The sequence below is a fragment of the Onychostruthus taczanowskii genome, unplaced genomic scaffold (assembly GCF_017590055.1).
Source record: "Onychostruthus taczanowskii isolate IOZ18803 unplaced genomic scaffold, ASM1759005v1 scaffold35, whole genome shotgun sequence".
Lineage (NCBI taxonomy): Eukaryota > Metazoa > Chordata > Aves > Passeriformes > Passeridae > Onychostruthus > Onychostruthus taczanowskii.
Window position 1 is genome coordinate 4,974,058 of NW_024500905.1, and position 27,563 is coordinate 5,001,620.

Here is a 27,563-nt window from a genome sequence, read left to right on the forward strand (position 1 = left end):
CAAATTTTATTGGTTTTATTAAAAAAAGATAGAACCAGATGCTACTTTTAAGTGAAATCATTTATTACACCAATCTGTTTTATAGGAGGTATATATATATTTTATCATTAAGACAATCTCAATAAAATGACTATCTACAAGAAGGACTTTGATTGTTTTATTTTCATGTCACCATACATGAACAAATGAATTTTATGTCTTATTAAAACATTTTACTCCGTATCAAAAATGTACACATTTTAATAACCATTGCTATGGTCTGAAGGTATTTTTACATTTTATTCACTTAATTTAAAAAATAAGTGTAATCTCCTTGCTGTATGTGTTACAATGTAAGCTTAACTCATCCTATACATAATAAAAGTTTGTGTATACAGATAATTTTTCATGTTGCCACATACCTTCATGTCTGAGACACAGGTGGGGAATTTGCATTTCTGTTTTGCGGAAGGTTAAAGTACGCACTGATGTGAGCACAAAGCAACATTTCTTAAAAACAAAACCAGTTTGAATGGCACAAGAGTTAGCATTTTTATAGATTAACAACCAGACTTCTGCATTATGGAAACAGGTACATGAGATTCCAGTACTTTCCTTAGGGCTTGGCTCGCTGGAAAAAAACCTGTGAAAAATTATTTTTAAAAAGTTAAAACAAAGGAAATGTAAGACATGGAATGCTTGAGGTATAAGAGGATTTGTTTGACAGAGCTCATTTTTGTGTTTAACACATTAAGTGTAAGGGTGTGACTTGTGCTATTTGTTTATGCTCACACCCTCAAAAATTATCTGTTTTGACACTCTCTACAACTATAGCATCACATTATTGCTTTTTCAGCTATTAAACAAAAGCCACAAGAATACCAAACTACTGAGATGGCAAGGTGCTAAGAATGAGTGACAATTTTATAGATGCAGGTTTGTTGTTTGCTCTGTCTCTCCAATTAACTGCTTTGCTACTTGGAGATTCCCAACAGCTGAAAACTATTAAATAATTCAGTATTTGGGTTTTACCTCAAGTCACTACTATGACTGAATGGTATGGTAAAGTTGAAATGGAACTAAAAGCTATTGAAAGAAAAATTTCTTTATACCTTTAAGTAATTTTTAAAAACTTTAGCATCAGGCTGCTGAAGTGCTTGACAGAATTCCTGTAAGAGAGAGCAAAGAAATAACTAAAAGAAATAACAACGTAGTAATTAAATGAAGCAACAAAACAACCTGAGATACATTCACATTAAAGCCATTGATATTCATTTGTATTTTCCCTAATGTACAACTGAAAAAAATCATGTCATGTATAAAAAGTTGAAAAAGACTATGACAGTCCAAATGCATTCTAGGGTGAAAAACTATTTCTTTGTTGTTTTTTCGTGGTTTTTTTTTTTTTTTTTTTCCCCAGTTTTAGGATAGCTCATTCACTTTTAGCTGAGGAGACAGAAATAGGACTGTATACAAGGATACCTTCAAGTTAAACTTTGAATTAAAGTAGGAAGATTGTTTAGACAGTTACCTGCACTGGAATTTTTTTTTTTTTTTTTGCAAGGTACCCTCACAGTATCTTTACTCCTTATGATAAATTAATCCTATTCTCATATGCAATAACTGAGTAAATTTTACTATGAGATTAAAGGAGGTTCACTTTGTAAATATCAATTTCTCCCCATTTTATACTTATGATTATTAAAGAGTTTTCCAAATACTCTTTTTAGGAACTCCTACCTGGATTATCTCAGGAGCTACTTGCAAAGAAGGCAAATACTCTTGCTGAAGATACTGAATGCACTCAGGACCCTAAAGAAAAGCAGTACACAATTTTTTCATGCTTTTTTTTTTTTACAGATGAAAAAAACATAGCCCTATACTGTATGGTGGTCTACATCACCATTTCACAGAAAATTAATGCTTTTCAAATGTTTAAGTTATTCTCAGCTGTTAGCAAATAAAAAAATTTCTCAATCTTGGCCTTAAAGGTTCTATTGCAATTTGGTATCTTTTGCTACACAGAAGAAAAATGCACTAAAAATTACACTGAAGTAAGAATTACAATAGAGCCGAACAGTTTGTTATATGTCAACTGTAAGAAATAGTGAAATTAAGAGTTGCCTCCATAATTAACTATCTAACATTTGGAAGAAATAAAATAATTGGGTATTAGCATCCGCCTACTGCTTTACCATACTACTCCCATTGCAAAATTCAGTAGCCAAGAGAAGATGAAGACAGTACTTCTCTGGTAACATTGACTATGTAATCTGCAGTGAGCTAAGCAGTAATAAAATGGAATGTCCAAACCTTTGAGCGAAACAAACATTTTGATTAACACTTCAGTTTTTGTTTTCTTTACCTATATTTATCAGATAAGTTTCAGCTCAGAAGGGATTACTGCACAAGCTGGCAGAATACAAACATAATAGAATAGCTCTACCAAGGGGAAGTGAATCAACTTTACTAATTCACATAAGTTACCCTGGAACTAGAACAACAAAGTGAGCAGATTTTTCTCCTTAATAAAGAGTCAGTATTTTGCATTAATTTATCAAGAGGTAGAACTACTGGACCCTGTATCCATGCACAGCATTATGATCATCCTGTTATTTTATATAACAGTACAGTAGGAATTCATCCTAGTAAGTATCTAACTTTTGGAAATTGATAAAACCACTAGAAAGAAACCTGTGACAGTTTTTCCCTATGAAGTATGATGAAGCTTACCCTTTTGAGATGAATTGTTTTTAACGTCACTGCACATTCTGATAAAGCCTGAAATGTAATACAGAGCATTAGACTGTGCATTGGTCTACTGGTTCATTATTCAAAGCTAAAGAACCTAATGAGACCCAAAACAAGGGCTAGTTCATGCTATTATCCCTTCATTTTCTCCTCACACAATGCCAAGTCTTGACCTTCCAGGTCAGAAAATCAGAAAAACTTCTGCACAATTGAATCCAAAATGAACGAGAGAACAGCCAACTTTGTGTATTTGTTTTCACTGAACATTAGTTTATAGCTAATGCCAGTCAGTGTTAAATACTTAGATCTCCAATTGATTTTGAGCCTAGGAAAACTACAGGATACACTACCACAATATTTAATAATTAATCCTACAGATACCTAAATGCAAAAAAAATCCCACAAAACCTAAGGGGTTTTATTTCTGAGATTACATTCATTAATACCCCATGGCAACTGCAGGTTTGTTAGCTTCAGTCTGCCTCACAGGAATTAATGCAAAAAAACCATCCATAATACACACCAGTACTGTCTGGGCATCTGCTAAGTCAAACGTTTGCTTCAAAGGTGCTAAGAAACATGCAGGAACAATGTGCTTGTAGACAAAGTCTGCAAAACCTACTGGTCCATCTTTACCTCCTAAAAAGAAAAGAAAAAAAAATTTAGTTCTATTATTGCTTCATGGGTAGTAGCAGATGGAAAGGAATTCTGGAAAGCCATTCTTACCCCAGAGCTCCACCAGCTTAGAAAGAATAATAAAACAAGTCTTCTGTGCAATAGGATCTGGGTAATCCACCGCTCCTTGAATGACAGTGAACAACACACGTTCCACGTTCTCTGCACCTTAAACACATTAAAATGAACTTGTCACTTCAAACCACAGCCTAAAATGTTTCTGTACTCATACACTATTTTATATAAATACTGACCTGGAAGATATGCTTCAACTTCAAAATAGCTCTTTTTTGCACAAATCTCAAATATTTTTGGAAAGTTTCCCCTACGATGCAAGACAACTCTTATTTAGGTTAATTTTTTTTTTTTAAGTTTGGAGATTCTAATTGCTCTTCTGGCCTTTAACACACACAAAGGTCAGGGCAGTACTTTGACCTGTTTACAAGTTAAAATTTTGTCCTCTCTACCTAACTTGGAAGTGTTAATTAAAACTCAGCAGCACTGAAGCAGTTAGCTTATCTTGCAGCATATGATGAGATATTTTTCAGACATTTAAAATTTCTGTGCTGCATCTATGCTGATTTGTTTGATCTCTTTAACAATTTCTTGGCCCATCACAACTACCAAGTCCCTCTTTCAAGAAAGCTCTCACTACCTTTTCCTGTCTCAGCAGTATTACCACCATTTTAGGATAGGGGAAAGGAATTCTGAGCTTCACTTACCAGAGGAGTCACTTTAAACTTTCTGAAGTCCCTATCCATTTTGATGGAATTTAAACAGAAAGAATCAGTTAAGGTATCAAGCAACTAGATGTCCGACTTCAAATTCCCACCATGAAAAATAACTAATTTGCATCTGGCCAGTAAAGGTGAGGAAAACCTGGTAACTACATATATACTAAGTCACATGAGGCCTTATATACTAAGTCACATGAGGCCTTCTACCATAGACAACAAGATCAGGCAACAGTAATAGAAGTTTACAGGATTTACTGATATGTCCTTCCAAAAATAAACACAATCAGTAGTGGGAGCTATGAGTGGTCTTGCCCAGCAGTATGAACACTGCTATACTTTGGTATGCATTGTATGATCTCCAATTCACCAGACAAGTAAATGATACAGGAAGACTGGATACATTGTTCTTGTCCTAACAGGCACAGCGATCACATGAAGCTGAAAAGATCAATAGGAAGAATATGCCTATTATAGCTGGATTTCACAACCCCAAATTACTGTACAACAGGTAATTTGAGTCAGGCAAGCTGAACACAGTATTTCCATTGTAAGATATTGTAATAGTACTTAGATACACTTACAATAGACATCCTGTTGTCAGATAGTTAATAGTACTTGCCAGGAACTGGGCTAACAATTTAGTTAGCTAAAACGTATGTGAGAATAACCGTAGGACTCTCCTTTGAGAGACTGGGTTCCTTACCTTGATTAGCTATGACTTCACTCATTCCACTGCCTGTTACTGTCTGCAGAAAAGCGAAGTAACTCCTCCGTAACATTTGTTTTTCTAAAGCAGCAGACTGGTCATTTTCTTCTGCTGGAAGGAGCAACACCTCAAAAATAGCACGAAGTAGTGGCATAAACATCTGCTGCAGAAAAGGTGAAACCTGTGTCTGTGAAGATCAGAAAAGGGTGTCAGCTCAAAAAGAGAAACTGAACATTAAGAAGTTAAAACTTAAAAGCTTGTTAGAATTCTCAACTTGGATCCACTTTTAGTGTTAGTAATTTCATATAATTACTTACAACACAGCAAGTTGCATCAGGGTCACCATGAACATTACTGCACCTTGACTTACACACCACCTATTTTAACCCTTTTGCACAAAAGTAACTAGTCCAGTCTAGCCTCATTTTGTGCAGGAAAAGGTTTTTCAGGATTTTTCATCCTTCTGTTCAGAGAGACAATTTCAAATTTCCTGAAATACCATCTCTAAGACGTTAAAACTGGCAACAGGCCAGCTTTTATAGAACTTTTCTTTAAGAATTACTGAAGTTTTCCTACTAACATTACAGAATAAACTTGTCACAACACTTTTAGTGCAAAATATATGTAAGGGCACTAAATTAATGATGAATTGAAAAACTGAAGGCATGTGCTATTCAGTCACATCAGAATTCCAAAAAGAAGCAAAATGTTAATTTCTTAATGCTTAAGCAAGATTTTATCTTTTATCCTCTCTTTATAGTATGCCTTTAAAGTATTCAAGGTGAGACCGTAGAAGGCAGGACCTTTCTTTTACCTATTATTATAAGAGTAGTACCATATCATACAAACTTAAAACATTACAACAATACAGGACATAGTATTTGTCCCACCTTGCTCCTGTGACTTTTTTACCTTCCTAATCTTTCATGGACTATTTTTAATTATCTACTGTTATCCCCGATATAAATCTATATTCCTCCTTATACACATATTCTATATTTCTTGTATCTCTATCTTCTGGAAATCTCATTATAAAAGATGAGAATTCACTTCAAACCTTGTGTATTTGTAAACTAAATTGTAACATTAGCTTAAAAATTCAGAGAGCATGAAGCTAATTGTGTCAATAAGAAAAATTTGTGATGCAAGTAGTATTTTAAAATATCAAATAAAAAAAATTAACACAACATTTAAGACTAATCAAAGAAAAAAATCAGTAATTTAATCACTGTGAGCCCAGGAACATATGACTGTGATCAAAAACAATGTTCCCAATAGCAGCCTTCAAAATACACTTACTAATTTTTAAGAAGGGCTCTGACACTGTTTTTCTGGAACTAGAAACGAAGATCTCTCAGCAACACTTCAACCCTGAAAAGCTAATGCACTATCATACCTTAAACTTAGCTGTTATTTGGTTTATAAGAGGAATGAATTCTTGAAGATCTTTTGCTTCACAATCTTTAAGCATGTGTTCAGAGGCAGAAGGAATGAACGGAAGAACTTCTTCCTCTAGGCAAATAATCATGCGGTGAAGGAAAGTGCGGACACCACTCCTCAGAACTTCCTTTTGCACTGGACAGCTGAGAGCTGGCAGAAACGTTTGTAAGCAGTCCAGATAAACCTCTGAGCAGCCACACTGCTTTACAGTTTGCTTATTGCTGAAAGCCTTGCTGGTTCGGCTGTAAAAGCACACATCAAGTTTTACATAAGCTCACATTCCAGTACAATGAAGAAGCAGTAACACTGAGAACAAATGCTTTCCAACCCAGGCACTGAACTACAGTACTTCATTTCATGAACTGGGAGCCACACAGTGGAAGTAATGAACAGAATATTTTCATATGAAGTAGCATCACTTTAGCAGTTTCTGAGAATTAAATTCTAACAATTTACCAACAGCTTATGATTAGATTAGCTCCATACGATTATTTGAGCAAAGAAATAGATGCTGATTCATTATGAACTTGCTCAATATTCTCTGTATATACATCCAAAGCAGACTCTTCTAAGGGGACTTATTTTCTCTGCTATCACAAGAAATTCCACAACCACTGATGATTTTCTAGGTCAATAAAATAGAAAACTCAGTCCCTCTTCCCACTAAATCCTTTGCATTTCCCTTTTACTCAAACCAGAAACATATAGTATTACTGTGCTGTACCTACCTAGCAAACCCAACAGCATGATTGAGGCAGTCAGCCAGTGCCATCTGTCTGTCCTCATCTTGTGCCATCATCAGTTTTTCTAACAATACTTTGAACTTCTCCATCAGTGGAGTCAACAAATTCCTCATCAGAACCTGTTTTCTTTCTGCAGAGTATTCACTGTTAACTATTAACACTCCAGCTGTTTCATAAATGAAAAGTTGATCATCACTGCTTAACAGCGCCTGGTAGCCATTTTCCTAAAATGGAAGATAACAGGCATAATTCACTAAGTGTCCTCTATCAAGGCTGTCTTTTCAAAGTTTATAGCCTTCTGTATATACACCCATCTCTACCCTATACTCCCAGAAACCCACATAAGCAAGATTATTACAATTAGGTACAAAAGTAAGGTGTGAAAGTGATCTTACACCAAAAAAGCAGGATAATTATTTGTGCTTAAATGTCTGCATGCTAAGCTTACAATTCAGCAAGTACTCAGGCACACGGATAAGTGCAAGCCTCACTCATTACAAAAACCTACTGCAAATACTCACAGGAGGAGAAAGTTCCATCAGGTCTTGTATTCTGTTCAGAACATCTTCAATAAAGGGATTCATTTGCTTACTGAAGTAAAACACAAGCATATAGCACTACTCAGAAGCACATTCATTTTTACAGGTTTCAAGATATTTTATGTAAGCTGTGAAGTTAGATGCTAAACTGCCTTCTCCATATAGGAATCCCCTTTAAATATCAAAGCACTGCTGCAGAAAAATCTGGCTTATGGGTATGATGCCAGTGGTAGGCCAAAGAAATACATGGCATAGTAGGAAATAGCCATTTCTTTCTTTCCCTCATTTTTTAAAAATATGCATCATTTAAGTGAAGTATTTTGAACAGTTAAAAAATAAAAGCATGCTGAAATCTGACCCATCTCTGAGCTTCTTCTGCCTCTAAATAAAATACCTGCCTGTGAAATAAGACCAAAAGAACAGGACTGTTCAAAGGACTGATACACTAAGTAAACTTCATCAGTCTAAATTCCAAAAGAATAAAAAATTTAGTTAGGGACAGGGACTAGTTACTAGTTACTCTTGAAAGTCTCTAGATCCACTCACACTCAGCTCTGCTTACTGAGAAAAAGTAGAAAAGGCATTTATGTTGTTGATCAGCTTTAAGATCTGATCAAAATAAACTAGGCATATGTATTTCACTTCTTGGTTCTGTGACAAACATCTCCACTGCTACCATAGTATTACACAGTAGAACAACACTGCTAGAGCACTGCTTTGGTATTTTACTTCACTACAGTCCATCTGAAGCCCAGGCTGTTCCAATGACAACTGGGACACACAGAAGTGCTGTAGGTAGTACATTCAGTGCCATTTGGATACATTTCTTTACTCACTTAAGAGACTTGACAAATCTGGAAAAGAGGTAAGCTGTTCGACTCCGTACTTTGGGACTTGTATGACGAAGACCACGGTGATCTAAAAATGCCATCTGCAAACAATAAAGCATCTCAGTCTTAGAGTGTCTAAACAAAGCAGGGGGGGAAATCTAATCATCCAACAAGTTAAGAAACCCAGCTTCCTTAGGGACCTTCAGAGAATAGGAAAATTTCTTAAGTCTAAAGAACTTAACTAGTCTCAACTAGTCAAAAATAGAAATGAGATGAAACTTACTAGTACAGTTGGAATGTGCTGAGGTTCAACAGCAAAGAATTTTTCATATCTAACCACTGTTTCAAAAAATTCCAGGGTCACTGATGTATGCTGATAGGCACTAACACCAGAAGTCACCAGCTACAAATAAAAGCATTAGCAAGTTAGTATTTTAGCTGTTTATAAAACATAACTGCAGCGTACGTGACATGCTGGTCATTACAACGAGCCATTTTAACGGAAACATTCTAGGCTTTAGTGCCACTTTTTAAAAGCTCTCAAGACATGCTTACCGTTCTCATCATGTCTTGTAAAGCTGTAGCTTTAGTAACATCACCAGAGAAATGAGCACCATGAGATACAGGAAGAGCCTCAGCCAACATATACAGCAGCCTTATTGCCACTTCTACTTCCATAAATCGTGTAGTCTGCCAGTTCCTGAAGAAAGAATATGAAGACAACGTTAGTCTTTAGTACTTTATGAAATAATCACAATTACACCATGTTAATATTTTCTTTTGAGCCTTCTTCAGGTGCACAACATAAAAACAGATTTAAACTAAGGAAAACACTGGAAGGCTCAGGCGGTTATTCAAGATGCTTCTGAGAGACTTTATCCTCTAAAATACCACCTTGTCAACACTAGCTTTCTAGTGGAAACTGGCAAAAGAACTGGCCTCTTTCTTTTGCCAGTTTCCACTTGAAAGCTACAGATTTCTATTGTGCTTATTTAGATAAAAACACACCTACTATGACACGAGGACAAGCCATTCAGCTTCACATAAGAGACTCAGTTAAGGTACAAGGTAGCCACAAACAGCACTGGATTTCTATTTGTATACACAAAACTTCCCTCCCAGCCAAGGAACTAGTAATGTTTCTTTACTTGTGTGCAGCTCCCAGGATGAGATCTACTTTTTTCTTTTTTTTTTTTTTGCAAAAATGCTTCACTTAGATTTTTTGCCCCCATCCAACCTTGTTTTTCTGATAAAAGTAATACATAATATTTACACCTCAAGGACGCTCTCATGAGATGTGGCAAAGTGAACACCACTCCAAACAGCTGGTGCTGTGTAGATAAGTGACAAAGATCAAGAAACATCTCTAGGAAAGAAAAGCTGCCATTTAAGGTTACAAAAAGAAAGCTTTTTCTTTCTAAGGAGCTGAGTAACAGATGACACGAAGCCATATTTATTATTAAAGTTGTAATGAGCCCATTCTGTCAACTGACTTCACCTTGCCGCATCACACATTTCACTATAGACTGATGGTTTACAAAAGGAAAATAAAAACCAAACCCCAAAAGGCACCACATAAATCAAGTTATAAACCCCAACTTACTGAAGTGTAGTGTTAAAAACTCTGCGGACAGATGCCAAGAGTAGTTCTGGTGAAACCTGAGCAAGTCTGTCCAGCAACAGTTTCAACTGTTTTCTGTACTCCACAAACATTGCTTCGTCTTCACCCTACCAAAAAACATTCACATCAGTGAAGTCCTTATTTTCATGTTTAAATTCATCCACAACCATTTTAGACAATTACACCTAAAGCAAAATCATGTACATACAAAACCAGTACAGCACATGCAGAGAATTCAATAATGCTCATCCAGTGCTCTTGCAACATTAACAGCAGGCTCCTTTTATGCCTGGATATAGTATGTTGAGATCCATTGCATTCAGTCCAGAAATATACTAAAAAGGCTTTCCAAAATGAAAACCAGCCAAAAGTACAAGAAAGAAAATGCTCTTGGCAAAGCCTTATTGACCCAGTTCTTAAAAACTGAATCACTCCTCAAAGACATTCTTTCTTAGCATCTAGCTTAGTTTTAAAATTGGACTGACAACACTTATGATGGACTGGATACAGTTTAAGTTAACCCTTTTAAGACTATTTCTCTCTCAACAGCCTGGGATGAAGTCTGTCTCACATACTCAGTCATTACTGTTGACTGATAGAGATGTTAAGCATGGAAGGAAAATGAAATCAAAGACCTTACCCCGGCCTTAGCTCATTTTTGCAGAGGTATGACCATCTCCAGTAGCTCAAGCAGCACTTCTTTTGAGAGTTTCATTACATAGTATTTCTCAAGTATTTTTGCAAGACAGAAGTGACATGCAGAAACATGCAAATTTGCACTGAACAAACCCCCTCAACTGCTATGTTTAGTTATCAGCACAGCCCTATTGGCCTTGGAATAGCTCTGTACAAACACAGGCACAAACTTTGTAAACTCAGTCGGTTTGGATATACCTTTACTATGTTGTTTTGTCCTATACATACATGCCTAGAAGCTTTCCATACAGGAAACAACCTCAACCTATGAACCCTTGCTTCCTACCTTTAAGTCTTTAGTCTATGAAAAATATGCATTTTAAGTGTGAGCAAGTTTGGCTACATATAATTAAGTTGCATGTGTGTGTTTATTCCTACAACACAATACCTCATTTTCAAAATTATATTCTTCATCATATGTCAACTTCTTCATAACAGCCAACATGATTGCCTAAGATAAAAACAGAACAATAAGCATAGAAGCAGGCAAGTTATAAAAAACAGCCATGATAAATACTACAGGAAAGAAAATATTGAAGCTAGCATTATGTATTTACAAATATTTTTAATCCCTTTTAAACTATTCTTTTCAGAGGTTTATCAGAAGTTAACAGTCCAAATCAAAACAGATGGATTATATCCAAACAATACACAGATGCTATTCCAGACAGACAGCATAGACATTTTGGAGCTCTCAGTCTCTGACAGTATTATCTAGCTTTAATTTGTGCTGTTCAGTTCACAAGGAAAACAATCAAGATGACTGAACTAGGCAGAGGAAACTAGGCAGAGGTTGTCCAAGACACTATTTTAAAGGCATAAGTCAGCTTAGCTATGACATCAACTTCTCTAACAGTTCACAGTAATTGGTGTGTGTTATTCATCTCTATTCAATAATTGTTATTCATCTCTATTCATCCATCTCTATTCAATAACTGTTTTGCCATCTTCAATACTGCTGTTTCAACATTGCTTCAAGAAACAGTGCACTATACTGTAGTGCCTGTAACTACTATCTATTGAATACGGTAAATAATTCTGAACCTAGTCTTTTAGTCTAATCATTATCAACATCAATAAAATCAATCATTTATAGATTTGGTTTTGCCATCCTTAATCCTGCTGAACAAAGTGGCAAAAAGCTTCACCTACACAATCCTTTATTCATAAACCATTGACTAAGTCTGGGAGATAGACTAGATCCAGCTGCACCTAGACTTCTCTAGAGGAGTTTAGAAAGCAAAGGGGCCCCTTCTGCATCTTGTCACTCAATGGGAAGGTCTCTTTACACTTTGTCCATAGCTTGCAGCAGCAAGTTGTCAGACTAATTAGAGCAATGAAGTGCAATATGACCTTAGTAGGGACTGTTGGTATTAAATTCTAAAGCAGCTATAAAGGCTTGACCATAGCTCTACTTAAGTCTGAATGAAACAAAATGAAACAAAAAAACCTTTTGACAAATAAACCATGACCACTATTTTTCATTTTAACTGCAAAACCTGAAATTCATCAACACCAAAATGGACCAATGGATTAAACCTGGATTACCGAGGTGAAATTCTTGGTCATCTTACAGAAATAGATACTTTGATACCAAGTGTCACCATGACCTGTGAGAAGCATCTGCTTCTCTGTAAGAAGTGATATTTAAGAATTAAAATAATTGCAAAACATTAATGCAATACACTTGTAGCCAAAAATGTTTAGAAAGACCTGTCATTCTAAGAACTAAAAATGTGGCCCTGCTGATGAGAAAAAACTTTGGAACTTCAGAGGCACAAGAAACAAGCTCCCTTTTTTTCCTCTTCAAATAATGAACAAGTTGAAAGTGTATACTATAAAATGCAAAACTTTAAAGGAATGCTGCTAAGCACAAAATTTAAAGCTTAAGGCAAATGACAATAAGATTTAGACTATTTCCCATTACTTTATTATGAGGTGGATCAAAGAAAAAAAATTGTTACAATTGTTTCTCTGTTTAACACAAATCCTTAAGAAGTGCTCAGTAAAAGTAAGAAATATTTGCAACATGAAAGTCTCTAGTAAGAAAACAACCTAAACCAACATAATTCAGGGCAGTAACATATTCCAGCTTTTAGTGTCTTAAGTATACTGCAGTAGTAACATTATTTGATGTAGCTGTAACAACAAAAGAGTCACAAAAATAAAAAGATTCAGTGTTCTTATCAAAGTTCTCTTTTTGTGTTACCTAATCCAAATTCAACAGACATTAGACAAAAGGAAATCAAGATACTCTACACCACAGTTATCCAAATTCAACCTGCATGTTAGAACAGGTACAGAATTCAGTTTTCTTTGTAAAGGAAAAGGAATCAAACCTGCTAGCTGTAGGCACTTACGAAATAACTGCACCAATCTAACCAGTTCAGCATCCAAATCAGTACATCACACTGGCGCAGACTGGACTGAAAAATCCATCTAAGTTTACTACTTCCAAAACTGGACATGGACTTCATGTTTTATATATAAACTTAAGATTATCTACTTGAGCTTAATGTACATTTGATATAATGTTTAAAATGTAACTGCTCATAATTACAATTGTTATTTCTCAAATGTTGCTTCTTTCTGAAGTTTAAATTATATTAGTAAGAGTTATAGTTATGACAATCCTTCCTTTACTTATTCCAATCCTTTGTAATTAGGGCAGGTTTTAATAAAAATAAAAATTTCAAGAAACGACTCTTCCAGGCTGATTTAAGAATATTCTTTGAACAGTATAGCCTGCAGAGGAGCTTGCCAAGCATATGCTTAAGGGTTGTTTGGGAAGACCAGCTCTAAAATAGCTTTCATCTTCATACACAATTCAATATAGGCTTACTATTTAAAGAAACAACTGTAGTTACTTAGCAAAAGATAGAACACTGTCCTTACTTTTAATTACTGTCACATACACATTGAGGCATAAAAATGAAACATTATTTGTTTCAGCAAAATGAAATGTTCTGATCTAATGTGTCCTTGAAGTATAGAGCCTGCAGTAAAAAATACCTACCTCTACATTAGCTTTTTGTTGGTCTGAAAGTGCAGAAAGCTGGAAAATAAAATTCAAGTGTTATTTTTTTGTATTCTTACTCCTTCATTACTAAGAGAAAGACTTGCTTTTTTAACAGCCAGATGATCTGCCTTTCCCCTTAACACAAGATTTAACTCAACTCCTTCAGATCTCTAAACAACACTACAGAAATGGCATGACCACAGGCATTAGAGAAATTGAATGCTAATTAGTAAAAAACCCTATTTTGCAGATCAGTTTGCAGGAAGTATGAGACATTCACACAAAAATCAAATGAAATCATGCCAGAATTAGTGTTAAATTGAAGTCAGATGTATTTACTTGTTTCAGGATGTGAAGGTAGTCGTAACAAAAGCCAATGATGTTCGAAGAGATGTCATCATCTTCATGAATTAGAAGTTGCAACATCAGGGCCACTTTTGCTTCAATAGCTTGTAGAGTGTCTTGAGCACTCTTCATATCACCATTTTTTATCAGTTTAGTCCAACTAGCTATTAATGCTTGCCCCATCCCATTGACCAGCTTAGAAAACCTGGCCAGAAAATCCACATCATCTTCCTGCAAGAAAAGACACTTGATTAAAAATACTAACAGAGCTTATGTTTAAATAATACAAGACTACAGACTGTACTACCCACGTCTAGTATGTAGAATTAAACCAACACTTGTCTCCTAGCTGGAAACTACCAATTGCCTACAATTGGTTCTTTTTCCCCTGGGAACGGAGAGAGAAAAAAGTTAAAGCAATGCCAGATTTGTCTGTCCTCCATTGCACAACAGTAGCTTGCTTCACCTCTTCAGACTTATTTGTTTCTCTCTTTACAGCAATAAGGTCCAAAACAAAAGCAGCAGCACTTGCCTACCATAAATTCTAGGCTGTATAAGAGGAAAATCTTTCTATGGAAAAACTTCAAAGTATTACCAGCTGCAGCTCACTTCAGAAATACTGATTAACAAGTACCTTTCAGTACTGCCTGTTAGAGTGAGTTAATATTAAATATTTCTGGCTTGCTTTGCATAAATACATTGATGAGAATCGAGAAATACCCCTAAAGCAGCCACCTCAAAAAGACCTTTTGGTCTCTGCCATAGCTACACAAAAGTGAAAGAATAACAAGTCTACCTAAGAAAGAATGAAGCAAGATTTTTATTAGTAGGAACAATAATTTGACAAAGGTTTTAAAAGTAAGAAGTAAAAGCCTTGCAATCTAAGAACTTCAGCTTCATAAGGAGTGGTTGCTCTTTCTCCACAGCAGGAGTGAACAGCTGTTCCTTAAACAAGGCAACTGCCAGAAAATGTGTATTTAGTTAGTAGATATACTTTTCCAGCTTACAGATAAGCATTTCAAACCTCATGTTTGATGGTGTACACGTACAAAACAGCATACGTGTCCTTAAGAAAGCTCTTTGCCCTACCTAACCATGCACAGAATTTTTTAGGGTGAGACATTAGATCAGCTATATTGCCTACAATACCTGTTACAGAATCATTCAAGAGGGAAGATTCAGAATCATTCAGGAGGGAAGATTCAGGGAAGACAAGGAAACACAGAGGCTAAATTAACAGTAAGCACAACATGCTTTAGGAGAGGAACAGGGGAGTTACATAATACATTGCTTCTAGAATGAAACCCTGCGTGTTCAAAATAATAATAAACATTAATAACAAGCTCTTAAATTTAAAAGTATGAGAAAATTGTAAGAAGTGTTCAGCTTTAATGCAGAAGCACAAGTACTTCCCTCTAACTGATGGACTGTTTCATAATTTTCTGTGCCTCAACTTATTTAAGAGCTTTCAGAAGCATATGACTCATTCCTATTGTTAAAAATCAATACACAAACCTGATCAATACTGAAGAGGCCAGCAGACTGCAATACTTGACATAAAGACTCAACCAGTTTTGTTTTATCAACTGGGTCCATTCCTTTATTTACAATTTCAAACAAACAATCACAGGCTTCTTCCCGGAGAACTTCCACAGACATGTGACCTAGCAGCATATTTATAAACCTTTAGAGAAAAAATAGTTCAGTTTTATATACACAAAGTAACATTGTACAGAAGCTTTATATTATTTGTGTGAATATTTACAATGAACTCTTTTTATAATTCTTTTTCTATTGTACTGACAAAACTCAACATTTTATGTGTTTTAAAGAGAACACAGCAAACTGAATAGTGTTTAGTTTGGCCATTATATCAGCTTGGCTTGCAAAAACAATCACTCTCCTAAAATTCCCAAAACTCCAAAGATAGAATTAAAAGTCATCTTTGGAGGACTTTTATATATATTTTAAATATTTATATATAAAATATGTACAACATATACGACTATATTTTATATTACGAAGTACTTTTAATATTTATATATTAAATATATATATATATTTCTACATATTAAATATATTTATATATTCTATACAGTCAGCACACTGCCAAGGTGATTTTTGCAAACCCTTTCCATCAAAACCTTCTTACCTTTCATTGGCTATCAGGCTCAAATCTATCCAGGATACATAAGCTCCAACTACTTCAAGGCACTGGCATGTCAACTCTGAGTTATTATATTGATAATTTTGTAAGATTTGGTACCACGACTCCACCAAACTTGGAATGCACTGCTCCCTCATAGTATCTTTTAATAAGGTGTTCCTACGAGCCTCCTATCAATACAGAAAAAGGATAAAATCAGTCTTGTCACAGATTAGCATCTTGTCAAATTAGTAGCAATTTTGTATCCAGATGCCAGACATCATGTGTCATAGCAAAATAACTCAAATCAGAAACCCAAAGAGAATGTTTCTTTCCTTTCCAACAAATAAAACCAAAGTATCCTAAGTTTTCCCTTTTATTATCCACAGTGCCCAAACACTGAAAGAAAAGGCAGAAAAATAAGAGTAGTTCTCTAAATAATTAAATGGGCTTTTTTTAGGGGTTAGGACCCCTTGAAACATGCACTAGAAAACATTAATATTTTAAAATTAATCAGTCTAGCATTACACTGGCAAATTCAGTTGATTAATTTTTGTTTGCAAGCTTTCAAGCAAAAAAAGTATTATCTGAAAAGTATGAAATCATAAAAAGCATTATACAACAAAGCTAAACATAATATTTTGAATTTAAACCACCTAATGTGTCTAAGGCAGAGCAGCCACAGGAAAAAAGCATATATAAAAACCTTCTACTCTAATTAAAGTCAGAGAACTTAAAATTTTAAAACAAGTGTTAATGCAAAATAATAACTTGCCTCTGATGTATGAACAACATCCCGGTCCACCAGCTCAGCATCGACAGCCATCAGAATTCTGAGGTACATATCCACACCTCGTGGATTAAGGTCAACAACTGACAGAATGTCAAAAAAAAACTTGGGCCATTTTGTGAGATATTCAGTAACAAAAAGCAATGCGAAGACTTGTGCTGCTTTGTTGCGAATAAAAGTCTTCTCAGGCTGGGGATTCAGCATCTGGTAGAAACAAGACATTTCATCTGTATATTCTCAATAAATTAGAGAAGAATCTTATGGGTTTGTTGATCTCTCTGTAGTAGTTAATGTACTATCTCTCTTCCTGGCTGAGACCAACAAATAAACCCTTAGATTTCCAAGGAATTTGAAGCAAAAATGGCTAAAGTCTCCTGCAACAGGGAAAATGTTTTCTATGGGTGATAACAGTCCTAAGCCTTTCATTCAGTACCAAGACATTAAGTGTCTCCCATAAATGCCTCCCATGCAAAAACCACCACAACTACTCAAAGACTAAAAGGTCCTTTGTCAGTTTGGTGAAAGTTACAGTCCTCCTGTAGCTAGCTTGTGCCTGTGTTAGATGTTAGTGCTACAAATAGTAAGGGAAGTTCCTAAATCTAAGGGGAAAAAGAAAACCCACCACTACCAACCTCCTCTCCTTTTCCTTTTAGAAACCCCAAACGGAACAGTTTGCAGCAAAGAGAAGAGCAATTTAACCCACTTCATAATGATCTGTTCATTTTAAAGTTGTATTACACTCCATTTCCTATTGTTAAATTTTCTCCAGGCAACTATGTATCTTCAGTGCAGAAGTGGAATGACAGCTACATAATGGCGGGTATGGGCAAACCACTGGATACTTCTGACTGCAAATTCCTGGGTGGGGCTGATACTACAAGTTTGGCTACACTAACTCATCCACAAGAAAGAATAGTTCATACTCTGCCATGGTACTAACATGGTTTATCACAGAGTGATGAACATCTGCCAGCACCCTAAGCAGACAGGAGTTCACTCAGTAGGGTCTTAGAAAAATAACTGGCAGGCCTGCTCCTCCTCCAGACATTCAGGAACATCAGGAATATGTATTATGCCTCTCTAAAGAGAAACTTTTAATACATATTATTTCACACATAATTGATTAAACCACAGTCATTTTCTGATGCAAGAGTTATATATTTAATACTAAGTTCAGGCATTGACTTCTTTACAACACTTGATGTAAAAAATTTCTCACAAACCTTCAACAATAAGATACCAAATATCCTCAGAAAGCCATCTTTAAACTAAAACAACAGATTAAACATTTAGTCCACACTCAATACCCTATGTTAGCCTTAAAGCCTAACTTTAGACTGCAGTGCAGAACACACATACCTGTGCTTGCAGCCATGTTATGAGTGTTTCCCTAATTAGCTGCTGCTGGACTTCAGTAAGTTCAGAGTACCTGAAACAAAAAAATATAGAGGTCAAAATACAACTGTGCTTCACCAACACTCAGCAAAGCAAAAACTCTTTTATATGGTATATAATGCTCCACATTACCATGCAAATAGCTTTGTAAATTGCTGTCCTAGAAACTTTTCGTTTATGTTAAAATTCTAACTCAAAGGCAAAGATAATAAACATTTTACCCAGAATAAAGCATCACATTTTGAGGCATTACTGCCTCCTATATTGGAGTAGAAGCTTGAAATTTTGCAGGAAGGCTGCTCTGTCAGGGACAGGACTTATGACCCTGATAAAAATAAACATTTCACCATAGGCCAAGGGGAGAAGGAAGAGACATCTGCATATGCCTGAACATGTTCACTACACATTGAAGACTATCAGTATTGAGTACAAGAGGTCCTTCACTGATGTGATCTACACTACTGATTTACTATCAGACTTATGTCAAAAAACCCAAGGAAGTAATTCTGCTTTACGTTGTACATATAGTCCTGGCAAATTGTGACACTATATCCAGCCCACCTCAAATACCAGCCATACCTCTGCTAGGACTAGTGGAGTTGAGAATACTTTACTGCAAAGAGAGTTAGCTAAAGGCTTGTAAAGTCCTTAACAGGAATGACTGCTGAATGGAACTCCAGTGTTCCTGTCACAGCCAACTATTCATTAAAGAGAAGGAAAAAACACCCCACCAAAAATGTTTAAAGAAAATAAGCCCCAGAAAAAAGAGAAAACATACTGCAGGAAGCAGGTGACAGGAATGAAACAAGCAGAGAAAAGTGGACAATGAGGTAAAATTGGGTAAATAAAAGTGTTTAACATTTGTACTCATATCAAACTGTAAAAATCAGTCACAAAATACATCTTATTCCTATCTAAATTCCTGACCTGTTCAGTGTATTACAAGCAGACCCAATGATATTCAAAGATTCCACAATGCTCAATTCCAGACCAAGGGAGCCCACAGTAAGAAAAAATATAGCTCTGTGCAATGACATTCATATTATTAAAAAGTATTTTTCCCTAGAATTATGGTCCTATGAAACCACTCAGTGAAAATACTTTCTCAACATCTCTGCCATGGCTATTGAATGAATAGGGCTCTGTCTGAAGTCCAGGACTCAGTACAGAGCACAGCTGCAAAAATCAGTGAGAGTACAGAGTAAGGCCTGAATCTCCAGCCAGGAATAGCCAAGTTTCAAGCAGTCCTTGCTAACTGGGTCTGCATTGGGCCATAAATGTGTTAGACTAGCTGCTCAAAACCTCCCCAGGGAAAAGGTAAAGAAATATAATCTCTGCACCAGACTACAGACACCTCATCAGCCACAACTAGGCAAGAGATACTATTTTATTTGCAAGCAGAATAAAAAGGGAAAATTAAATGGATGTATATGGATGGTGTCAAGTAAAATTACTCACTTGAACTTAACTTGATGTTCCAGAACTTGAAAGCAGAAGAACTTTATGTGATCATCGCTAGAAAAGAAAATTCTGTTACTGGAAGCAATACGGTACACATTTCTGTGAAGAAAAAAATTCCTCAAATATTACAATCAGATTGCCTCTTTGGCACCAGAAAAAAACCAAACCTGCTGCTACTGTTACTTCAAAGCAAAAATGACAAACAGTGGAGCAGTCAATCTGGTAGAAATGAGCAACTGTTAAACTAATATTTATGTTTGATACTAGTCTTTTTTTCTATAGCCACCTGTTTGTTGTGGTTTGATTTCAGTATTGAACAAACAAAACTACAGTACCTATTGTATCCTGCCCTTACAAAAATCTGTCAGACTTCAACAGTATGTTTGAGGCCCACTACTACACTAAGTGCAAGTTGTACTCTGCATCTTAAAAATCAAAGGTAAAGACAATCTGGGGTGTAGATTAAGCACAGACATTCCACATGCTCTGTTATCCACACTGCTTTTTCATCTTATGATCTAAAACTTGCAACAACCATAATGTATATTTTAAAGAATATAATTTCTAATCTTACATGGTTTTAAATACTGCACATTCTGACAGTCAGTAGTTCTGAAAATCATTTACAAAAAAGCATTCACTATAAACTACTGCTATTATTCAGGAGATATGCACCCCTCAATTTCCTTCCAAATGGAATTATTCCATAAAACAGTGACAACCTAGTATTTTGGATGGAAATACACAACTATGTGCAAAAATAGTGGTGATTACACACTCTTTGCATCTTGAAAAATTGGATGGCCTACTCCATAGAACTGGGGCAAGGAACTACTTATGAGATTACTGCACATAAAGTCCACAGTCTCACAGGGGGCAATTCTCAGCATTTCTTTTCCCCAGAATTTCAAAACTGAGCAGTCTTTAGGCTCCTAAATTAACATGGAGCTTAATTTATGCATTATTCTTCCTTGAAAGGCACTATACAGAGGTCACAGATCAACTAAGATACTAAAAATAGTAAAAAGACCATACTAACTTTCAACAATTTAGTTTGCCTGTTATGCTGCACAGCTAAATGAGACCCACACATAGTACTAATGACAATAAGAAATTATTAGTTACATTACCTGTATATACTCTGAGCTAATGCTTCTGCACAGACTTGCCAAGCATCCTGAGATATCTTGAGCTGCTCAAAGTAGGCTAGTGCCTGCAAAAATCAAGGTAAGTTTCACTTTTAACAAGAACAAAACACATAGCAATACATCTCATTCACACTTTCCCTTGTATTTAAACAGCTCTTCTTCAAAACACCAACACTATTTGGACACATTCCAGTGGCTCCCTAATCACTTTAACACTGAGCAGGCTTCTTTCCAAATGCTAATATCATAGGTACCCATTTCCACTTCATATTCAATACAAAGATTTTTGTTACTTGAATATGGAAGTCATAGAATCCGAAGTGTTGAGGTTAGATAGAACATCCAGAGACACAGACTGGAGCAACTTGCTCAGGGCCTTCCCATTTGGGAGGAAGTTCACATCCAAGTTACAATTCCTTCCACACATTGTAAAGATGTGGTAATTTAGATTTTTCACTGAAAACAATTCACTATTTTGTTGCACAACTTTGCTTGTATTCAACATCCCAAGATCAAAAAACATTCAAACACTAATCACCTGGGCAACTGTCAGTATATGAATCTTCTACAGAAATCAAGAAAACCTCTACCAAATTTTAAATAATCACATTATACTTATCAGGACTCCTAAACAGCTTTTGACAACAGTTAATTTGACTTAATTGCTTTAAGACTCAGTGTGGTCTGTAATACAGAACAGTAAAGCAAGTTTTGAAGCAGAAATTAGATTAACAACATGATTTCAATTCTATGAATGCAGGTATTTCAAGGGAGAGGTTTAGCTGTTGGATATTTTTAGGGGCTGCTTTTTCATTAGATCATAAATGTTTCCATTTACACCAAAGTCATCTCCCAAAATAATTATTCAGAGCTAAGTCCTAAAATAAGAATTCACTTCCTGTAGTTAGTACTAGCAATTTTCTTATACTTAATGTATTATTTTACTAGAAATGGTTTGATACTTCCCTTGTGTTACATCTCACATGATGGTGGAAAAGGTAGGTCCCCTTCTGCTATGAAATATTTCAAAACTCGGCAGACTGCACAGTTAAAAGATCAAATCTAAAAGCTTCCAATTTTAGTGATATTTTATTGACAGATCACTAAAGACTAGCTATATCCATCCTTTAAGAAGGACAAATACCCAGAGCCAACATATTTAACAGGCTACTTAGCAAATCAAACCAAATTTGTAACTGTTTTAAACATTGCAGGATTTGTTTTACGAACACAAAACCATGGTATTAACATCCCCATTCCTGGAAGATTTTACTAGAAGTTATCTTGTAGACAGTTAAATCAACATGGTAATCAGTTAGCAGAGATAATTACTCAATAAATAGTTATATAAATAATAATGTCTTTTGATAGGATCATCTCTTATGCAGTAAATGTTACCCACATATCATGATTACTTTCTTAACCTACTTTACAATAACACAAGCTTCACTACAATTAAACCCACACATTTCATTAAAAAGACACTAAATCTATGTAATCCATTAAAATTATAGTTAAAAACATCTAAGAATCAACAGGCTAATTTCAAGCAAATTGTTTTCTGTGGCTGATTTTCATTCTGTGAGAATCTATGTAAGGAGTTGAGCAACAAGTACAAAGAACTGAAAAAAACTTAAACAGGCAGAGTCCAGAAAAATAAATTCTATGCATCTTAACTGCAATCAAACTGAAATGTAACAGAACTGATAATACATACCCCCTCAGCTTACATGTTTGCAACACGACTTTGCTTTGTACTTGCCACCGCAAACCCTACGCATTTGGCTCACAAACAAACTCAACAAACCCCCAGCCAGCCCATGAAAACATCAGATTTTTTTGCACTGCAATACTATCTCCATTACTAGAGAGAAGAGGAAATTAATTACATACTCGTTGTCTGAAGTCTGCATCAGCATTTGGGTTGAGCCCTAAAAGGGCTTGTTCATCCATGTCTATTGCTATACTCGCTGTTTCCTGCTCCTAACTGCTTTGCCCACTGCTTCTAGAGGGCAAAATACGATCATCTGGAAATAGAGAAAGAGAAATTTTATTTGCTCAGCAGAACAAGAAAAATTAAAACCAGGACAGCATCAATGACACAAGGTGGCCCACAAACCTCAAAAAATGTACTCCAACTAAACATAAATGCTCCAGTACAAATACTGGAATTCTGAGTCCTTTAATCAGCTTTTCACAGTACTGTATTTCGTACTGAATAAGGAGACTTTAAAGTCTCCATATATTTCAGTTCTCTTGAAAAGAGAACTTAGTTAACAGAAAAATGGCATTATGTATAATATTCAGCTGAAAGGCTTAAATTAAAATTTCAAGCATGCAGAAGTTTCAGCAAGACATGACATAAGCACAAATATACTCCTTAAATGAAAGGCTGCTGTTTTTTTCCCCCACCACAAACCTAAAAAAAAAAAAAAAAAAAAAAATCTCTACTCAACTCCAGTATAGATGCTTCATACACCCACTTAAGAAGTATTTCCCATGGTGGAGGCAAAGTCACTAGGAAGTCTTTCTTCTAAAGCAAGCACATACAAGTGTCTTAGAAATTCACCACAAAATACACCACACTAAGTTGTTAACAAAAGTTTTCTGTTCCTATCAATGGGTGCTGATTCACTAGTAATGGTTTTTACTTAGAAAATTCAGTGTAAAATTAACAAGTGAGCTAGACAAATGTTCTAAAGATGGCTTGCCACTATAGGCTGTTCTGCAATGCTCTAGTAAAATACAGAGAATTTTAAAAAATTTAAATTTCTCTGTCAAATACTAGGATGCTGTTAAATAACAAGAGGGGACAAAAATCCATCTATCCTTCAGTTCTCTGCTCCGCCTCCCCCCCCATGGTAACAGTTAATTAGGCCTGAAATCAGGCCTTATTATGTAAGTATGTAGGAGGTAGGGGAAAGGAAGAGACAAGAGGAAGAGATGAAATACAAAGGAGCTGTGGTTTGAAGCTGCCTACATACCCATAGGTAGAACTTCTAATTTCTTAGTATTGTGTCTCGTGCACGCTCTACTGTTCACCCTCCCCCACGGGAGGAAAGGTGGCACAGTGACAAGCAACAGCAAGCAGAACTGAAAAGGAGAGCCCAAAATTTAACGTGGTAACAGACTTTTATAGAAAAGTCAAGATAGAATACACTATGCATAATGAAAGGAATTTAATAAATAAAATTGAGTTCATACAAAAAAATTTGCAGGTTTTGGCAGTACAGAAACCAGAAAGTCTGGAACAAAGTGATGACTCCTGGCAAACGAAGCCTCACAGACTGCCTTAGTCACGGTGATCCCCCTCAGGGGCAGAATCTTTAGGGATTAAACTGCTGTGCTGAGTCTTCTCCCTCTGCATCCCCAGCCCCCAACCTGTTTTCCCCATAATCAACATCCAGAAGAGCCAGACCAAAAAAGGTAAAATGCTCTAGGGAATTTTTTTTTCTTTAATTTTTTTTTTTATTGCATCCTTTGATTAGGGTCTGGCCAGAGTTACACAACTATTTAATATAGAGACTTTTTTTTATTTTTGCATATTAACCTGCTAGTATTTTTATCTTGTGGGCAGATGATTTACACCTGGGTGACAAATTTTGCTAATAAAAATAACGTGACTCCAACATGTATTCTCTTCCCTTGTTACTGCGAACAGCAATGTCAATCTGTTCTACTAACTTTCTAAACGCCTCATGAGCATATTTAAAATTTCAACTTCTATCATATAGCCTTTTCTCGGCTTCATCTTGACTAGCCAGCTCTAAAAGACAATTAATGAGATAAAATATTTGAATGAGTCTCTTGAGAAAACTAATAAAATAGCTTTTCTTGCCCCATGGTTTTACTTAAGCAGGTATCTTTTCTGCCACGTATCTACTTAACCAGCCAGTTACACTTCAAAAGCAAAACTGAACAGTGATTTTAATAGTACTAATAATTCACAAAATCCACTGTAAAATGCACTTAGCTATAACATCAAGTATGTAATTAAAGCAAATTTTATTTATAAAAAACAATAGATAACATTAATAATTAATATGCAACTGTGCAGAAAGTATTGTCTTACTTACTTAGAGACTATTTTTTGTTAAGCAGCACACCACATCAGGTGGCAAACTCATCTTACAGTAATTAAAGCCTGCAGTTCCTTACCAGCAAAGTCACACAGGTATGTCGCATAAAAATAACTCCTTTTCCCCTACTAAATACTTAAAAGCACATTGCACAGCAAAGACTGTTTTCATAGTGTAAAGGAGGCAGAATAAAAAAAATTCAATCCACTTCAATTGGGCAAGACTACTCAATGAGCAATACAGACGTGGCCAAAGTGTGCAACTTCGATCCAGATATACCCCAATAATGAAAGCATTCAAAGCATTTTAACTACAGATGCTAACCACGGGAACAATCAGCAATTATAGAAAGCTTCACGTTCAGCAGTCATTTTAAGTATTCACAAGATGTGGTAACACAGGGGGAGCCAGTGGTGTGCCTCATTTGAATTTCCTCAAGTTTTCTCTCTAATAAAACAAAGGCATTAAAATTCACCTTTTACAGTCTTTTTTTGCGGTTTTGCTTGCTGCAAACCTCGGACATATTTACAGCCTCTTTGGGCTCTAGACCCTTTACACCGACCTAACAGGCGGTTAAAGCCAACAACTGTGCAACTACTGCTACTTCGACAACTTTTCAACTGGACTAGAAAAGTTTTTCTTCCTGCAAGTGACATTAGGTCTTAATTTCAGGCACAATTTCACCAGCAGGAATTCCGGTAAGGAGCAAGGCCTCCTTGCCGCCGCCCCAGACTCGGTCAGAGCCCGGTCTCCCGCGGCTGGGAAGAGCCAGCAGGGCTCCGCAGCGCAGCCGGGCCGGGCGCTCGGCAATTCAGAGCCCGCCGCGTTCAGCGCCGCGGCACAGCCATCGGCTGGTCCTTCAACCTCCCCAGCGCCGTCCCGGGCCGCCGGGAGCGACCCGGCCCCAGCGGCCGCGGCGGGGAACCATCGCTCCGAGCACGCCGCGACCAGCGGAATATGGAAGTGCGGGGACGTCCCTCCTCCCCTCACGCTGCCGTCCTACGATTTCTTCCTTCCCCCACCAGAACCATAGCGGATGGACAGCCACGGAGGCGGCAGCTCCCGCGAACAGAACCACACCACAGACTACAGCGCGTATTAGCAGATAAAAACACAAATATATTTCGTGGCACCCGCAGGGCGGCACCGGCGGGGCCCGGTCGGCTGCAGCCCCGGCTGTTCCCCAGCATCGGGGCCAGGCGGACGCGGCGGTGCCTCCCTCCCCCCGCTTTCCCGGAGCCTCACGGCTGCTGGGAGGCGGCCCCGGGCCGAGGAAACCGGCCGGGGGACTCGCGGGAGCCCGCAGGCGCCGCCAGCTCAGCCCACACTGCCCCTTCCCCCCCGGGCTGAGTCACCCGCTCCGCGTGTCGCGTCCTGCCCGCGCCCCCCCGCCGGTACCTTCCCGGTCAGTGCTCCATCGCCGCCGGCTCCCGCCCACCCCCACAGCTCCGCAGCCGCCACGAGCACAGGGAGCGGAGCGGAGCGGGCCGGGCCGCACCGCTTCGGCTGGCGGCGGGAGGAGGAGGAGAGAAGACGAAGCAGGACCGCCCCTCTCCGCCAAGCCGGCCGGCCGCCAGGCACGCCGGGATGTGCCCCAGCCGCGGGGCAGCCTGGGAGCCGTAGTCCCACCCCCCGCCCCGGTACCGCCAGCACCGCTGTAAAACCGACCGCGCCGGCGGGATAAACTAGGGCTGTCCCGGGCCGCCCCCGAACTGCCTGCAGCGTCTGGAAATCGTGCTGTGTCAGCGGCGGTGGGGCGGGGCTGGGCCGCCGGTGCGAGTTCCGCAGTGGCGGCCAGAGCGACCTGCTTGGAGATGCGCACAGGGCAGGGCCCGGCCTGGGTGGGCTCGTCCGTGAGGAGGGATCCAGCTGCTGTAGATAGGTAATACGATGGTTGGCTCTCGTAATTAAGAGACGAGCATTATGTGTATGTTAAGAGAAGTTTTATGGATGTATAGTTATGTTACTTTGGTATGTTCTCCGCACATTCCTCTTCCCTTTCTCCCCGGTATTGTCACTAGTCAGCGCATTTAGGGGAGGGCAGGCTTGTTACTAGGAGGCGCGGCATGGCAATGGCAACACCTGACCTCCAATCAAGCTGTAAGAAAGTGATCTCCACTAATAGACGGCAGAGAAGGAGTTGACTGTCAAGACTTTGGGAGGGGGCAAGGATATAAAAAACAAAGTATCCATTTTGTAGCCGAGCACATGGCCGTTTGGGGGCGTACTCTGAGGGCTGCAATTTTTCCTTATTCAATCACTTCTTGTATTTTGTCAAGGTTTAATAAACCTTTGAAATTTTACAAGTGACCGTCGTTTCTCACACAGCTGTGTCTGCACATGTGGCCCTGGGCTCTGCAATGCAGCGCCGTGTACGGGGCTTTGCACCGCCACACGCCCGCGTGGCCGCTCGGCCAGGCTGAAACCCGACCCAACGCGAGCAAGTGCGCTACAAACCCGTGC

General features: G+C 37.6%; 1 protein-coding gene across 2 annotated transcripts; it reads right to left on the bottom strand.

The window, feature by feature from the left end:
• Window positions 1–45: 45 nt before the first annotated feature.
• XPOT (exportin for tRNA) lies at window positions 46–27,547 on the bottom strand. Of its 2 annotated transcripts, XM_041411265.1 has the most exons (26): window positions 26,499–27,547; window positions 24,006–24,114; window positions 22,915–23,048; window positions 21,004–21,086; window positions 19,871–19,927; window positions 18,377–18,446; window positions 17,003–17,221; window positions 16,234–16,418; window positions 15,597–15,765; window positions 14,076–14,312; window positions 13,734–13,772; window positions 11,106–11,168; window positions 10,004–10,128; window positions 8,956–9,100; window positions 8,684–8,803; window positions 8,407–8,501; window positions 7,553–7,622; window positions 7,017–7,255; window positions 6,245–6,530; window positions 4,846–5,035; window positions 3,457–3,573; window positions 3,254–3,369; window positions 2,713–2,760; window positions 1,720–1,791; window positions 1,090–1,148; window positions 46–621 (listed from the first exon to the last, which is right to left on the bottom strand). In XM_041411265.1, exons 3-26 carry the CDS (start codon window positions 22,972–22,974, stop codon window positions 540–542), a joined length of 2,946 nt encoding a protein of 981 aa, XP_041267199.1. In that variant the 5' UTR covers window positions 22,975–23,048; window positions 24,006–24,114; window positions 26,499–27,547; the 3' UTR covers window positions 46–539. The 2 variants fall into 2 exon arrangements, with proteins under 2 accessions (XP_041267199.1, XP_041267200.1); XM_041411266.1 differs by lacking the exon at window positions 24,006–24,114 and having other exon boundaries at window positions 46–622; window positions 1,092–1,148.
• Window positions 27,548–27,563: the final 16 nt, after the last annotated feature.

Bases quoted from the DNA above. Each gene is read 5' to 3' on its own strand.
- XPOT (XM_041411265.1), bottom strand. From the start codon at position 22,974: ATGGATGAACAAGCCCTTTTAGGGCTCAACCCAAATGCTGATGCAGAC. The intron at 7,623-8,406 runs GTGAGTAAAGAA...GTTTTACTTCAG, and splicing joins AGATTTGTCAAGTCTCTTAA to TAAGCAAATGAATCCCTTTA. The intron at 622-1,089 runs ATAAAGAAATTT...ATTTTTCACAGG, and splicing joins TTTAAAAATTACTTAAAGGT to TTTTTTTCCAGCGAGCCAAG.